Source organism: Centruroides vittatus, unplaced genomic scaffold (genome assembly GCF_030686945.1).
Source record: "Centruroides vittatus isolate TY-2023 unplaced genomic scaffold, ASM3068694v2 contig_1213, whole genome shotgun sequence".
Classification (NCBI taxonomy): Eukaryota; Metazoa; Arthropoda; class Arachnida; order Scorpiones; family Buthidae; genus Centruroides; species Centruroides vittatus.
Window position 1 is genome coordinate 1,390,232 of NW_027120776.1, and position 17,713 is coordinate 1,407,944.

Genomic DNA, 17,713 nt, shown 5'->3' on the forward strand with positions numbered 1-17,713 from the left:
ATTTTAAATGATTGTAATTGTGCTAATTATTATCCAATAACATTGTGATGTACGGGGTGGTTGTAATTAAAGTTGCCCTACTCAGACCTGTCTACAGCCTGTTCTCGTGGACGTAGTTTGATGAAACTTGGTATATATGTTATATGAACCATGGGGAAAAGGAAAATGCAAAAAAATATTTAGTTTGAATTTTTATCACTAGGTGAAAAAATGGCGCATGAAGAACAAGAAACACAAAATGGAAACACGCAAAAGGCTTTTATTCGCAACATTTGTTCAATGTGCAATCCATTTGCATCAATTACATGTTCAAAATGCTTTACAATGCTGTAAGGTGTTTTGAACACGTAACTGATGCAAATGGATTGCATTGTAAGGCGTTTTGAACATGTAATTGATGCAAATGGATTGCACATTGAACAAATGTTGTGAATAAAAGCCTTTTGCGTGTTTCCATTTTGTGTTTCTTGTTCTTCATGCGCCATTTTTTCACCTAGTGGTAAAAATTCGAACTAAATATTTTTTTGCATTTTCCTTTTCCCCATGGTTCATATAACATATATACCAAATTTCATCAAAATACGTCCACGAGAACAGGTTATAGACGGGTCTGAGTAGGGCAACTTTTATTATAATCACCCTGTACATTAAAACATTGGAAAACTGTCCATGTTTTCCATTTGCCCATTACAGTTCCTCAGTATATGCACTTCGTTCCACATGGCACATATCTGACTGATACTCAAATTTTTCCTACGCTTACTATAGCATATTTGTTGTCATTCCTTCCACAGCAGCCACAATTCTGTGGCTCCTGCTGATTACTTGTGTTGAATGATGACAAGTGATTTCGATTTTGCAAACTGCAGAACATAACACACTTTTTCTCGTGCAGAACTGCCATTTTCATTTATGGCACTTTCTAGAGGTTGTAGATGAAAAGATGTTTGAATGAGGATGAGAGATGATGCTCAGACAGTTACTGTGTCAATTGGTATTTGTTTTATACTTCTCATTTAATAATATAATTATGATAATTAAAAATGGTAGCATTTATTTTAGAAGAGCACGTACCAGATGATGATATTTGTAGAAAGTTTGAGTTTACAAAATAGAAACTGCAAAATAGCAACGAATTGAACCTTTAAAGAAATTCCAGGATAATTAATTGCAAATTCGATAATCAATTGCAACCTCTAACGTTTTCGATCTACTTAGGAGATCTTCCTCGGGATTCATTAAATTGGAATGTGGAAATTGGAATATTTTTAAAAAGTATTTAAAAACATATAAACGAGAATTTTTCAACTAATTCTCTTAAAAATTTAAAATAATATTTTAAATCGATTAAATCGAATTTAAATTTCTTTAAAATAATTTTTAATTCAACTGCTTCCTTAGGTATAATGATTGCCATGCATAAGATACTTGTCCTTCCTCTTTGAAATTAATGCAACGGCCGCTCTTTACGGATTTAAATATTTCGAGAGCTTCCGGTGTCCTTATTTGGTCTTCATGTTTAGATCGTCTTATGATGAAAGCTTGGTCTAGATCATTGGTTCTCAAACTTTTTCAATCCACCGTCCCCTTTGTTCCATAAAGTTATACCCAACGCTCCCTAACCCATCAGTGACCCCAACTTTTGCCTTTGGTCACCGTTCAGTACCCTGCCTCCAGCACCCCCTTAGATTTACTCACCGCCCACAGGGGGACGGTATCACCCACTTTGAGAACCCCTGGTCTAGATGAACTTGAATGTCGTCATCTGCGGCATTCCTGGCTAGGCGGTGTTGCATTTTCCTTTACTGATATCGTACTTGTGTTCAGCCAGCCATACTTTGAAAGATCGTGTGGTGGCGCCAATGATTATAAGCAAATATGATAACTCAAATATTCTCAAAACCTTTAAAAACAGGAAAGCAATTAATTAGAAACATTTTCGGTCAATATTAAAGACTATCCTCAGGTAGAATACAAAATTGAACGTAGCGAAAATAAAATATATAATGGATAATTTTCCAAACATTGTTTTCCAGTTGTTTTAAAATAAAATTAAAATAATAGAATGAAATAAAATTACAAATAAATACATAAGTAAACAGTGAAAAAACAAACAGCAAAAAGAAAAAAATAACAACACAATATAAGCTCAAAAATCCGTAAACAATAAGACAAATATATACAAGAATAGGTCAGCGTTGCATATGGTGAGCATCCCAAAGACTGTGGAGAAGTCGATTCCAGTTGTGCCATGTCCAACTTAAAGCAGGCCCTCCATGCCACAGAGGCGTTATTGATGGAAATGACCCTGTCGTTTGTACAAATGTAAAATGTGAATACATTTACAGATATTAACGACAAACATACAATTCAATAAATTAAAAAAAGTAATAATACAGAAAAATATATACACTAATGGAATTTAAAAATAAAATAGAATAGTGATGGATGATTTGGATTTTATCTTTTTATTCTCTGTTTTGTTGTTTAAACCTTCTTAAAGAAAATACAGTGAGTGATCGGTTAACGAACATAATCCGTTTCAAGACCAGGTTTGCTATCCGAATTATTTGTTAACCAATTATCGATTTACCATAGATTTTTATGGTAATTTGATTAATTTGTTCTTGAGACCCCAAAAAATAAATAAATAAATTATATACTTTCTTACTACGTTCATTTACATGTAATAACAAACTAAAAGCTATCTCGCCATTTTTTCATGGATCGCACATCTTTGTTTCTTAGATGCGATTTTCGTTACTCCTTTAGCTGCTCGAGTCATCTTGATTATATTTTTCTTAGCTAAGGCTGTGCTTACTGTAGACCTGTTGAAGCCATCTGCCTACAATATTAGACATCATCTGCCTTGGCTATTATCTCTTGCTTAGTTTCTATAGTGAACAGAGTTCTTGACACTTTGCTCTTTTTAGGCCCCATATTATTATCAGTTTTCTTCAATAAAATGTTCAGAAAAGCACTTACAAAAATTCAGAGAATAGAAATTAACTAGTGCAAAAAAGGTTATGTATACAACTGTGAAAGTCTTGTTCCATAAACCATTAATAGATGCCATTAAAATATACAAATGTTAAATGCATTCTTGCTTCTTCTTGTGTTTGTTCTGTGAGGTGTTTGATGTCCAAACATAAAAATCTTTTGCGAAAGTGTTCATTGTCCGATTACCCACTGTATTCTTCTAATTAGTTTAAAATCCATAGAACTCCAACAGTTATTTATATCAAATGTTTTTGACTGTCTTTAAAGGTCTTCCTCTTGAACAAAGAATTCTTTTGTCAACTATTGCAATTAGTATAAAACACCTCTTTGTAAGCTGATTTAGCTTGAACAACGTTCAAGTTAAATTAGATTCTTTTAAATAAATTAAAGTCTTGCTGAAAAGAGTATTTAAACCGTTCAAGCAATTAGTTAGAATATACAAAATTAAATTTAGCATGTTTTATTGTTAAAAATTACTTTCTTAGTTTCAAACTGTTCGTAAAATGAAGAATAGTCAAACAAAGTTTGTTTGTGGAATGCAAATCAGCTTGATTTCAGCAGTATTGAGATAGCAATGAAGGCTAAGTTATCATAACAATTAGATGAAATAATCAGTTGGAAAACCATTACGAAGATAAAATATGATAAAATGTAAACAAATATAAAAGGTAAAAAGATTATTTATAATTATTCCTCGACATTTGTTGCTTTTGACGAAATATAAAATCTACTCGAGTCATCAATAACATCTTGTATCACCATTCTAGAAACTGAATTGTATATTTCACATTGTCGGTAAACCTCAATTGGTCGTGTGTTTGGTATCAAGGTCGTACCTTTAAAGATGGCTCTGTGTATGATTTTTCTGGATTTAATTAAAGATCCATTAACATGTTTATTATTGGTAAACGTTATTGAATGTAAAATTAGAATAATATCTTTTTTTCCAAAAGTTTTATACAGATATACCGCCGAATTTCCAGCAACCTTGGTTCCCAAATCTCTGCCGGATTAATTATTTTGCCAGACTGACTATGATCACGTATAATAATAATTCATCATCACATCTCTAATTCTACATCTTCCATTCATCTAAAGTATTGTAAACTGCTAGAAACTTAAAATAAATATTAAATGCCATACACATAATGCCATCTATAACTGCCCAGTAAACTAGTCTGGTAGCTGCAGGAATTTCAAGTTATCTCTTGTGATTTTGTCCAGATTAAACAAGCTGCCAGATCGTCAGTTGCTGGAAATTCGGCGGTGTGCCCGTATAATAATTTTCAGCTTAAACATCAAATAAGCAGACATAGTAAACAGCTATCCTGTATATTTATATTGCCAAACAATATGCTGGATTATCTATTAGGCTATATTAAAGCTAGTAACTAATAGATATGAGTCAATTTGGCTAGAGGTAGGTGTTTAACCACTACTACTAGCCAAAATTGATTTGCGTCTAATTAGTTAGCCTTAATATAGTCCGATAGATAACCCAGCAGATCGTGTGTTTGATATATTATAATTTGTCTGTAATATTGCTACATTATGCTATGAAGTCTGCTTAATAAGTTTGTTTATTTTAGAAATTAAATTTCTTATCTTGTATCTGAAAGTGTTATTTGAAGTAATTATGAAACTTTGAATAATTTTAATATTTTTAAAAACCATAAATTGTAGTTAAATTATTCAATTTGATCTTTTCCTTTAACACAATAGCAAAAAAATAACGGGAAGTAGCAATGCAGGAAATATCTTATTTCATAAGATCAGTTTCCATTGATGTTCATTCGCATTGTTTTAATTCATTCTTATTAGTTATGTATTAGTAACAAGATCTCGTATTCTACCTATAACAGACAAAATTTTGCGAGCCGTACAGCCTTAATTGTGCCGATGCCTCACGTAAAGGTTGATCACATGATTTGTGGGATAGTGTTAAATTTTCCCTTGTCGTCTTTTACACTTTTTGAGGGTTTGTTTTGCTAAAAATTCTCTCTTGACTTGTACACATTTCTGATATGGCCAATGTCCATGTATAAGCTTTGTACAGTCAATTGAACAGGTGTTATTGTTGTTGTAGTTATGTGTGCTTCCATCTTCTCAGGTGTGAAATACAGTAGACCCCCCTATAACACGGTAGATATGTTTCATGTTATATGAATTCCATGTTGTACAAATCACTTAGATTTTACAAATACATGAGCCGTTCACAGCCCGACTTTTGTGCAGTTTAGGGGGTACTGCTGTTTGAAAGGTTTTCTTCCATAAAATTAATCGATTCTAGACTAATTTGACTCGAACATTTCCAAATCACATATAATTTTTTGGGAATAATCCATATAAACTATGCTATAAACAAAAAATTGTAGGAATACTTACCGAGTGCGCACCGTTCGTAAGCTTGTTTTTGTCACGGAGCGGCTCATCAAACGGTAGACACGTTTCCCGATAAGTTATTCTTTCTGCGAAAAATTCACTGAACTTTGGAGACATCATTAATAGAAATATACTTTTTATGGCTGTTGAATAATAAATGTTTTTAGTAGGTCCGCTGCTTGTTTAAACTCAATGGTTTGTGCAATGTCCAGATTCGACCAATCCTGTCGAGACACGAATCAGCCATGACAATCTGTCTCATTCTTTTACCATGTTATACGAGCCTCTTTTAGCGTGTTATACGAACACAATTGCAATTTTTCCGCTGTGTTATACGAATCCATCTTATATGAACACATCTCTGATATGGCCAATGTCCCCCGTGTTATAGGGGGGTCTAGTGTATTTGTTTTTGGAATTTACTTCAGTCGTAGAAACAAAGAAATTGTGAGATTAAATCATTGGACTTAACCTGGTATGATGATTTTTCATTTGAGATTTCAGCTCTATTTTCAGCAATTGCCGACTGCACAATATCAACATTAGGTATGTTCCGGTATACATCAGTCTCATTCACAACTGATGCACTGGTAAACGGTTTAATAAGCTTTTACTGGAACATCTGGTAAAGTAATAGAATGTGAAAAAGTCTGAACTTATTTTCCGTAAGAGATATTTAAATTTTTATTGTATAAATTGATCCCATTTAAGAGTATTCCTCACTTAAGTAGACTGAAATCATGGTCCACAACTGAAAAAGTGACTTGCTTAAGAAGTTTTCCAACTTGAAAATTTTATGTATTTAATAGCACATGAAAAAAGAAAAAAATTATTTTAGGAAATACACAAAATTTCCTGTCATTTTGTGCGAGGCTTTTGGCTACTTTTAACACAGATTTTACAATTTTCTTATGTGTTATCTGGCTGCAGTGCTTGCAACAAACAGCAAGACAGCAAGATCTGTAAAGTGCTATCATTTCATAGGTGATACTGTAAATCTTCAGCAAATTTAATATAGTAGTTATAGATCTGTATTGTTTGTTCAAGAGAGTTATAAAACATTATATTTTTATTTTTTACATAACAGAACAGGTGAAGTGGCTACATGAGACAAATATCTAAACAAATAAATACTGTGTAAACCTAATCTACTTGTTATGATGAACAAGTTTTACTTTTTTTTTTTAGGAAATATGCTACAATGCACAAGACATCATTTAAAACTTTGAAACTCGAAACCATAGATTAAACAGAAAATCCATATTATCAGTACTGAAACTGGCAGAAAGTGCCATCATACCATAGCTCGAGGTTTTTATTTGCTGACTGAAAATATACAAAAGTGCAAATTTGACATACGGAAATTGATTCTGGGATATCTAAGTACTTTGTATGAAAGAGCAAATTGTTCAAAAGTCAAGGACTGTATGTATATATTTTATCAAAGCAGCTTCTGTGAATAAAACATATATGATAGTTGCTTTTAAGGAAGCCACACACCAACTAAATTGTCATTTTTCTTTTGAACTGAAAGCCTATTTTTAGCATGTGGGTTTGCCAGGTGGTGCGAGTCGGGATCCGACATATTTTGATGGGGATTCTCCCCCAAAAAATTCTTGGAGTTTTTTGACCAATTTGGATTTGATCTGTCTCTCCAGAGTGGTAGCCTGCCAGCCAGCCATTGTCATTTTTATTTTGAAAAGTGCACTTTTTTTGCCCCTCTTCAGTCCCTTTTATGCAAATTTCTGTGAAGTTCAAGTATAGCATAAATGAAAATAATGTAATAAAATTAAGTTTTAGAAACTCACATTGCATATTATTATTGGTTTATTATTTGGTTTGAAAAGTTTTTCCAAATAAAATATAAATGGTTAGCCTTCTCTTTGTCTCATTATTAATCAATAAATAAATCCAATAGAACCAGTATTCTGTAAGTCAAATACATTGAACAGAAATCAAGTACTTCTAGCATTATAAGAGCCAAGACATTTAAGCCCACCAGTGGTCGAGTGGATAAAACCATTTAACATTGGTATTTGGTTGTGGGTTTGTGCCTCACCAGTGGGTTGGCCACACGAAGTTTTCTGGGTTTTATTCATATCACTAAATAGCGGTCAGTTTTTCTTAAAAGACCTCCTGGAAGGCATCTCCCCCTTGACAGATTGCCCATATTGCATTGCCGTAACTGGATAAAACCATGCCAAGACATTTAAGGATAAAATGTTTTTGAGACCTTCCATCTCAGCTTCTGATCTCTCAACTGAGGTCAGTTCTGAAAGTGGGAGTCTCTCTCTGTCTTGGCTCTTATAAGCTTGCATGTACATGATTTTTGTTTGATCTGTTTAATATGGAGTTGCATATACTAGAGTATTTCTTTCATATACGGGGTCTTCCAAATTGAATTCTGCCATTTTAAATTACTGTAATTGTGTTAATTATTATCCAAAAAGGATGCAATATACGCTGGATAGAGTAACTGTCCGAGTTTCATCTCCCATCTGCATTGAAATGTCTTATTGTCTACTATCTTTAGGAAACACTGTAAACAAAAATGGCGATTTTGCAACAGAGATGTTTTGTGTACTGCAATTTGCAAAGTCAGAATCACTCATCATGCAACACCAGCAGGAGCTGTAGAATTGTAGCTGCTGTGAGAGGAATGATGGTAATTATGCCATAGCAGCGTAGGAAGAATTTCAGATTTGCCATGTGCCATGCTACACGAGGTACACACACATTGAGAAATTGTAATGGGCAAATGGGAAACTTGGACAGTTTTCTTATGTTTTAATGTACATTACAACATTTTTGATTTATAATTAGATAATTACAATAGTTTAAAATGGTAGTATTTCATTTCGAAGACTGTATTTTTAATAATACAGTGGGACCCCCTATAACACAGTAGATATGTTCCGTGTTATATGAATCTGTGTTGTACGAGTCACTTAAATACATGAGCCAATCACAATGCGGCACGTGTGCAGTTTAGGGGCTACTGCTGTTTGAAAGGTTTTCTTCCATAAAATTAATCGATTCTAGACTAATTTGACTCACCATTTCCAAATCACGTATAATTTTTTTGGGAATAATCCATATAAACTATGCTATAAACAAAAAATTGTAGGATTACTTACCAAGTGTGCACCGTTTGACGACACCATTGCTTAAGCTTGTTTTCGTCGCAGAGCGGCTCATCGAACGGCAGACGCGTGTTTCCTGATCAGTGAATTTTTCACAGAAAAATAACTTAACTTTGGAAACATCATTAATATAAATATAATTTTTATGGCTGTTAAATAATAAATGTTTTTTAGTAGGTCCGCTGCTCGTTTAAACTCGACTGTTTGTACAATATCCGCTACTGGTCCAGATTTGACCAATCCTGTCGCGACACGAGTCGGCGATGACATTTTACCGTGTTATACGAGTCTCTTTTAGCGTGTTATACGAACACGATCGCAATTTTTTCACCATGTTATAATGGATTTACTGTATATCCAATTTTATTATTATACAAGAAATTACAAAGATACATCATTTTATACAATACATCATTCATTAAATTCATAAGATACAATTAAAAAAAAATGTTTAAATATTGTATTATTAATAAGTTAACAAGAAGAATAATTTGAAATTAATAGAAAGGCATGTTAAATTATTAATATCTTCACCATTTAACGATATATTATATGACAAAAACATTAATAATTTAGAACAATAATGGCGATGCAGAGATTAATTAGTTGAAATCGATGATTAATGGCGACGGACAAAGTATGTACAGTTTCAATTGTCTTCTCTGCTGCTAGTATTATTCACATAACCTAATTAGTAATAGTCAGTGCACTTAATCAATAACAGAGAAAATCCGGCCACAGAAGTAACCTTTAACACACAAAATGTACAAAATTTGTAGACTCGGACATCGCATAAACTCGTCTGGTTTTAAATTAGCGTATCTCGGTGAAAAAAATTAATTTTGAATGGAAAAAAATATAGGAAATCACATCAACCGGTCAGATGAAAGACGATTAATTAAATAATAAACACATTTAAATTTTTTTATGAAGTAATTAGAAAAACATTGCTTACTAAAGGAGTTTTTTTTCTAGTCAGTTTCAAAGGAAAGGTTGAGAAACACTATTCTGAATATGTCCTACCCATCTGCCCTTGGAAGAGTGTGTTGGAGGGCCATAGTAAGGTCTCCACTATAGAATCAAAATTTGTTAGGACCATAAATTTATATAGCCTTGATGCATGAAAATAGATTTTTTTTTCCTTCCCCAAATAGTCTATGCAGGGGATATAGTGTCACAGTGATCTGTCGGGGAATTTTGCAATGTTATTAAACACCTCTACTGTTTCATCTTCATGTATTTATATTCATTATAACTGTATAATTTAAAATGACAGCTAAAATTTCTCTGTGTTTATCCACATAAAGCCAATTGTAATTTTATGTTTGATTAGTTATGAACCAGTTTTAACTGTTTCATATAACGTTTGCATCAAGGCACTTACATTGTTTCGAACATAAGAGATCCTGCACTATTTGTTCACTTCATTTTCTATTTTATACTTTACAAAATACCCATCAGGGATTTCTGTTGAATCTCATAATGGAAATCATCCGTCATGGAGAAATTTCACATGCAAACAAAATTCAAAAAGGCAATTCGTCAATGTCTTTTACTACTAGAAATACTACATTTTAAGGATAAATATGCTTTCAAGTTATCTTTTTTTAAATAAAACAATTCTGTTAATTAATGTAACATAATTGTGCATGCGTGCGCTTGCACATAAACACACTAAAACACTCAAATTAATTGTATTAATTTAAGTTAATAAGCTATCCTTCGTGTATAATGACTCTAAAGTTTATATTAGATATATATTTTCCTTATAGCGGAAATTTTTAAAGTTTTAGGCGTGTAAGATTATACATTGTTTTTTGCCCGTATTCTATTCCCGTAATATGTTCGAATATTGTGTGAACGCAAAGAACTATCTTTGTGAGTTCACGACCTGTGCTTTTTTACAGGCTTCAGAACTAAAGGGCCCCTTTGTTAATGCTCACCCTTTAGTATCTTGGCTCCCATGTTTACACTCTGCACTGGAGCCTGTGTGTGAGCATGGATAATCTGAATTATATTATAAAGGTGTATAAGATTGTTCCTTTCCGGTATAAAAAATTACAATTAACTATTTATAAATCCAACTTTTTCTCATGCAGGGTGTACAAAATACGTTGAATAATTATTCTCTGCTATAATTTGAGTGCTAATTACTATAGTGTAATCCAACTTCTGCTTTCTTGATTGTGCGGGTAAGTTCATCACAATAATCATTCAAGTTCTTGAATAATTATAGAGAGATTTGCTAATTTTATTCTATTTCTAGAATATCTCGCTTCCTTCTTTTTATTTTTAATATTTCTCTTTATTTTAGCTTACAGCAGGAATTTTTTTTTTTAATAGAGTTTGTGCTCAGTAGCTGGTGAGTACCTTCCCTCCTCTAGTAATTCATTAAACCCGTCTCTTAGATGTCGTGTTACTACACTGTTTCGTATCTCGGTTATATTTGGATGCGACCTCACGTGACACGCGGATTTCTCCTGTGTTTTAAACACCACCCTAAGCTAAAATTCGTATTGAATCAATGTTATACAGATGCCGAACGTTACGGCTTATCGGCGCTAAACTTCAACCTTGACTCGATAAACCGTTTTGTTGTGTTGATAAATTGATTTCAGAACACTGGGAAAATTTTGTGATTTATTTATTTATTATCGGTTTGTTAATATACTTGCAGATAGCGTGGGGGGTTCGAAACGGTCTGGGATTATCGCCGACGGACCTTGGCCCCTTTGTCTATATGTATCAAGGCCTGGCGTAATTATTTAGAACGTTGGCATTGTTTACACGAAAAATGAAATTTTCGACAGAAACGTTTAATAAGTCAAGGTAAATGAATGGAATTGTATGAACCCTTTGTGACGTTACGGAACTGTGGAAAAGGTTCGAATGTTCTGCATTGTTTAGAGGAGAAAGGAGCCAAGTGAAAAAAAAAACTTTCCTCCCCCCTCGGCGCGTGATTTATGCAGTCGGGATTTTCGGGAATTACTTCCGATTCAAGTGGTGCTGTTGTGTATATTTGATTTGGGGCGAGGGGAAATCCGTTTTCTGTGCGATTTCTTCTTGATCGATTGCCGTTTGATTGCGCGGGTAAACGGGGCTCTTGGATGCGATTTTCAGCGCTTGGCACAGATTTTTTCGGTTTCTGGAACGTCACACCTTGGCATCAGTGACATAAATTAGCGCGCTCGGCGTTCGGAAGATCGTCACGTTTTACTCTGTCGGCGTTAATTAGCGAGTGTGCCTTTATTTTCGTCGTATCTGGCGCTTTTTTTTTTTTTTTCCTTCTTCTTGCCCGTCTGTCTGCAGTCCGAGTGGGTCAAACGTAGACCACCCGCAACGCCCCCCACCCGGGTGTGCCTCGAGAGGGTCATCGACCTCCATCACTGGAGCAGACTGGGTATTGATCTGGTGCGTCGCCCACCCCGCTGTGACGGAATGGTACTGCCCGAGTTTTTCTCGTCTGTCCCCCCTCCTCTCTCTCCTCGCTCTCGTCTCTCCCGCTTGGCTCGGTGTGGGGGTCGCGCGCGTGCGCAGTGGCAGTTTCGCCTTTCATTCATTGCTCGGAAAGTCTGCACTGTGAACATATTGTGTGCTTTTGTCAGCATGGAACAATGCAAGTGCAGCCTGTGATCCTGTGGCCCTGTTGGTTTGCTTTAGAACCCTATCCGCATCCGTCGACATATGCTGCTTCGTCCACATGGTCAGCATCGATGGACACCAGGTTGGTCCCCCCTCGCCTTCTCCGGGCTTTTGTTTACCAAATTTTTCTCGATTTCCGCCCCCCTGCTCCGGTGGCGCGTTTTAAATGTCGTTACTAGCCACGGGGAAGAGTTGGTGTTCTTGGGTTGTCTGCAAGAACGACGAGGTTTATCGATCGCATTCGCGTCTATCCTGCTGATTTTACGATTCTGCTCGATATTTGCGCACGGTGTCGACCCTTGTACCGCCAAATTCGCGAAATTGCTTAACGATAAATTAAAAATGAAGTGTACCAGGTGGTGGAGGTTGTAGACCTTTACGGATGGAAGTGTTTCTAACTGCTAGGATGTGCTTATTAGCCACGTGCTGATATATTAGAAAGGGGGGTAGGAAACAAAAGGCTCCCCCGTGCAGGTGGCCAAAAACTTAGTAGACCAGCTGGCACTGTAGGCAGCTGTTTGGTGGGGGCTCCTCTTTTTTATTCGTTTTGCCGTACTCACCGGAGTGTCATGTCTCTTTTCAGGTGTAAAGAACCGAGCTATCCGATACCGTTTGTAGTGGCAGCCTATTCGGGTTTTGGTCTATATCTGCACGATGAACCTAGTCTGAGACAATCGAGGAGAGCCAGCAGAAGACCCGTCAGGTCTGCCAAACCGAGGAATCGCTATTTGGTGTACCGACCCGTACCGCCTTTCTACGCCCCTCACTGGTTGGTCAACATGGGACAGAAAGGATCTACGGGAATCAAACCCATCAGTCGAGAGACGTCGGCACCCTGCCATTCTCACCTACCTAGAGATCTGAACTTGGGACAGGAATTGCCCAGACCGGCCAGATTGGACATGCTTTTGGATATGCCGCCGTCCAATCACGATGTACAGGTGAAGCACGCATGGAATTCCGAGGATCGTTCTCTAAATGTATTCGTCAAAGAAGACGATAAATTAACATTTCACAGACATCCCGTCGCCCAGAGTACGGACTGCATAAGAGGAAGAGTGGGATACACCCGCGGTCTTCACGTATGGGAAATTCACTGGAGTACCAAACAGCGAGGGACACACGCAGTGGTTGGTGTGGCAACCAGAGATGCTCCTCTACATTCTGTCGGTTACCAGTCCTTAGTCGGTAGTAATTCCGAATCTTGGGGCTGGGATCTGGGACGTAACAAAGTTTATCACGACACCAAAAATTGTCCCGGACAAGTCTATCCAAGCCTACTGAAATCTGACGAGACATTTATTGTGCCAGATAATTTCCTCGTGGTTTTGGACATGGACGAGGGCACTCTAGCATTCGTCGTAGAAGGCCAATATCTGGGAATAGCATTTCGTGGTTTGAAAGGAAAGAAACTTTATCCGGTTGTCAGTGCCGTCTGGGGTCATTGTGAAATTACCATGAAATATATTGGAGGATTGGACCGTAAGTAACTTTACTATCTTTTTAAAATTATTATATTTTAATCTTTAAGATTTATTATCAAAAATAAATTTAAAAAAAAAACCCGGCAGAGAAAGGGGGAGCAGAAAATAAAGGAATTATTAGATCATAGGCATGTTTATTGTCAGTATGAACAGATGGTCTGCAGTAAACTAGGCAGGAAGTTGACATTGGTAAGGAGAGGCAGTTGAGTATGAGGTGGACCAGCTGTATCCTGTGTATTTGTTGTTACTGGACTTGCTTGTTTAAAAAATATACAGTTGTATGCAATGAGTATATTCATACTTACAACTGTTATATTTATTGCTTAAACTCTACACGAGGAGATTTTAATATCAAATAATTTGATCGACACATTTAATCACTAGATAATGAAGAATTCTTAAATAGTTTTTGAAAATTTCTCTAAATATTTTGCAAGAAGTAACAATTAATTATGTACAGTATGTTTCTTTCTGTTCCAAAGGTTATTAAACATTAAAAATTTATAGGTTTCATTGCTGTAAAGAAAATAAGAAAATTGTACTTTACAGACAAACTATTTAACATAAACGGATAAAATAAAGAAATTTATAGTTTTTATGAATTATAAATTCGTTTTCTCCTTGCTAATTTATACTAAAAATTCAAAACTGACCAGAGAGTGAACAAATGAGAATCCTCTCGGCTTATGATCCGATCAATACATTAGATTAATGGATGGTTTTGAGACCTTTATTAATTACAGGTACAAATTTAAACTCTCTTCTAAGTAAATTATATTTATTATTATTATTATTATTATTTATCCTTCTCTTGTAATATAAAATGAAATATAAAAGTTACAATGGAAATAACACTTCCTTTTTGGACTTTAAATGGCATTTAATTCTAGTGTTTTAGTATTTTCAATCGAGCAACGAGCTTGTTTCAAAGAGAGCTTTCGGGCAAGTTTGCTTGAAAGCGTTTTTTTTTTTTTTTCTTATTAAACACTTTGGGAAAGTAGTTTTTATCTTTATTTAGTTATATTTTCTAAGGTGCGGTGCTTTTATAATAGTTATAATTGATCTAAATAATAATTTCTGATATATTTACATTTATTTGTTTAAAATGTGAATTAAGTTTCAGTATTATATAATGTATACAATTAGCATTTATCGATAAGAAGAATAAATATTTATGAAAATTATATATTAAAATAACGCTTAAGTTTTAGTTTTTCAATATAAACATTTTCTAGAATAAAAACAAATGTCAAAATATTTAGAACAGTCAAACTCTTATGTAAACATCGACTTTAGATTGACTATAACAATAAAAAAAAAGACGGTTTCTCGGTTTTAGTTTTAATTAATTTTGTTTCCAGACGGGAAAAATAAAGCTCTATTGTTTCTGATCTGATTTGTTATTAAGGTCATGATTAGGTTTCCGTATCCTTACATTTGCCATCCTTACATTTGCCGTTTTGCCGTTCGTTTGGAACTATAATCAAAATAATAAATCTTTACCCTCCGGAATGTTTGCTCTGCTCGAATGTTTTGGAATATTCATAGTTTCTTCTTATAAAAACACACTAAACTAAATTAGGTGGAGGTTCCTCGATTGTCGAGGAACACAAGGCGGAGGTCTTTAGCAAGATTCCTTAGAGGACCCTTTAATGTAGGATTAATTTTAGCAGTCTGTAACATCGATCTGGCATGCGGGATTATGAAAGACCCTGCACAAACCCTCTAAAAATATTTAAAACTTACATATGAAATTGTTTACAAAATGCTGAAGTTTTCTGAAAGTTGAAATTCCTGTTGACAAAAGGATAAAATCTTGCTGACAATTTTATTATGACCTCATTTTTGGTATTTGTTAAGTAATTTCAATTGACCATTACAATAAATAACAAGGGATAATTGACAGTTAATGTTTGCATGTTACTAGTTTTTGATTTGAATGGATATCTTGAGAATGATTTAAATAAAAAGAATTTAATAGCACTAGAAGAAGCAAGGTAGCTTATCAAAATTACTAATAATCAAAAACATTTTAAGACCCCCACAACTAATTTCGGGATGTCAAAAATGTTTTGCGGCCATTTTCGGATTACAAAGAAGTACAGACGAGCGATTAAAACACATTTTAGATCCGTTTCGTTATGCCGAGGATGGCCCAAAACATTGCTTTGATAAAGAATACGATTTTGTTTTCCAAACTTAATGGCGTGGTCTTTCGAATTACAATATGGCACCGAGTTTTGCAAAGTTTTGTTGTAAGTATTTTAAATTAGATGCAAGGTTTATTTGTTTATTAGTTTAAACAAATCGAAGGTTGTCAATAGAGATTTTATCTGCAAAAGTTTCATAAATTACTATTATCTATTTAGTAATAATAATAATGGTTGACACAGGCTATTTTGTATTGAAATTCTAAAAGTAAGCATAAACAATTTTAATAGAATGTTTTGTGAATATTCATGTGAAACTCTGAAGCTATTAATCATTAGTAATTGATGATTATTTAATAATTGTTGATTATTTAATCATGCAATGGAGCATAATGATTTTTATTCGTATAAATTGCTGCTTCTAACCTGCTGCTTTAAAATGGGATAATTTAATGGCTTATTTGTATATAAAGGAATTGAAGGCACTAACAAACAAAAATCTTGTAAATGCTAATATAATTAAATGTATATTCTTTAATTATTAGCTTTAAATTATAGTCAGTTCCTCTCTGATCTGTTTGATATTCACGTACGAGTAAACATCGTGTCTGGTGGGCAGGTGGCCGAGTGCGTTAAGGCATCGGCCTGCTTACTCTGGGGAATCCAGGATAGAATCCGGACAGTCCAAAAGTCTTAGAAGAGATTTCTGGGACTTTTGGACCTAGATTAAGTCGAACTTCGTCCTTTGCCACAGTGTCATCCCCATTGTGAGTTTGACTGAATTTGCAATGGGTATGAAGAAAGGTTCTCTTAATGCTTGCAGAAAAATCATATCAAGCATTTTTATTGTAATCTAGTAGTATATATTAACTTTGATTTTATTATTAATTTAATATTAATTATTATTTTTTTTAATTTACACAGCTGAACCGTTACCATTGAAGGAAGTCTGTAGAAGAGTGATAAGACAGCAGATAGGCAAAGCAAGACTACATCGTATACATGAGCTTAATCTTCCAACGGCACTTAGAAGTTATCTTTTATATCAGAATAGGAGGTAACAATGCCAATGCATATTAAATGGAGTAATCGTAGATTACTAAATTCCAATGCAATTCCAATGACATTTTTGTCCAGAAGTGGCACACTGGTATTACATACATGTTACATATGCAGATACATAAGTTATATATATCGATATCATTATATATATTATATATATTATAAAGTGCCAAAAAAAAAAAGAAATTTACTTTCCATCATTACTCCTTGCATGCCATCTTCTGCTCACTCTTTAACAGAAGATGAACATTAAGATTTATGAAACTAAACAAAAGAAAAATAAATTAAATAAATAATGGATCAGGAGAAATTTCAGATAGTTTAGTAAAAGTAGAGAAGTAAGAAAACATTTTGATTTTCTAAATAAAAAAAAAAAAGGTCCATAATTTTTTATGAAATGGCTTTAGTGCAGCGAGTGCCGTTTGGAAGGAATCGAGGAGACGTCGAGCGTGCCACCTAAAGCATTCGGTTTGTGTAATTCAGAAGCAGTTATTTTGTATACGTAGCGTATCCGTTTTGAAATTCCCAGTTACTTTCCAAAATTCTTTTAAGTTTCGCACCCGTTAAATTTGTAAATTGTCGGAGTGGCCGCGCACGAGGGGAACCGGCAGACGCGGATCCACAACGATCGCGAGTTGCATTTACTTGCGGGAGGAGAAGTCACGTCACGGCATTCAACGTTACACGATATTTTTGTTTTGTAAATTATTTATAAAACGTCTTATATATATATATATTTTTTCTTGCACAGTTGTACTTAATAATTAAATAATAATAATAATATAACGACGACGATGATTTATAAGCACTGCTGTGAAATAACATTTTTGCTGCATCAGCATTAGTTCTG

General features: G+C 34.5%; 2 protein-coding genes across 2 annotated transcripts in view; both read left to right on the top strand.

The window, feature by feature from the left end:
• The window catches only part of Ssu72 (Ssu72 CTD phosphatase), a 204,141-nt gene extending 195,364 nt beyond the window's left edge, over nt 1-8,777 (top strand). The window contains exon 7 of the mRNA XM_067283838.1: nt 8,766-8,777. The gene's annotated coding sequence lies outside the window, so the exon portion shown is untranslated. The remainder of the gene's footprint in view (nt 1-8,765) is intronic.
• A 2,703-nt stretch (nt 8,778-11,480) lies between these two features.
• On the top strand, nt 11,481-16,996 carry gus (gustavus). The gene is made up of 3 exons (XM_067283650.1): nt 11,481-12,249; nt 12,751-13,649; nt 16,726-16,996. Exons 1-3 carry the CDS (start codon nt 12,140-12,142, stop codon nt 16,860-16,862), a joined length of 1,146 nt encoding a protein of 381 aa, XP_067139751.1. The 5' UTR covers nt 11,481-12,139; the 3' UTR covers nt 16,863-16,996.
• The last annotated feature ends 717 nt before the right edge of the window (nt 16,997-17,713 follow it).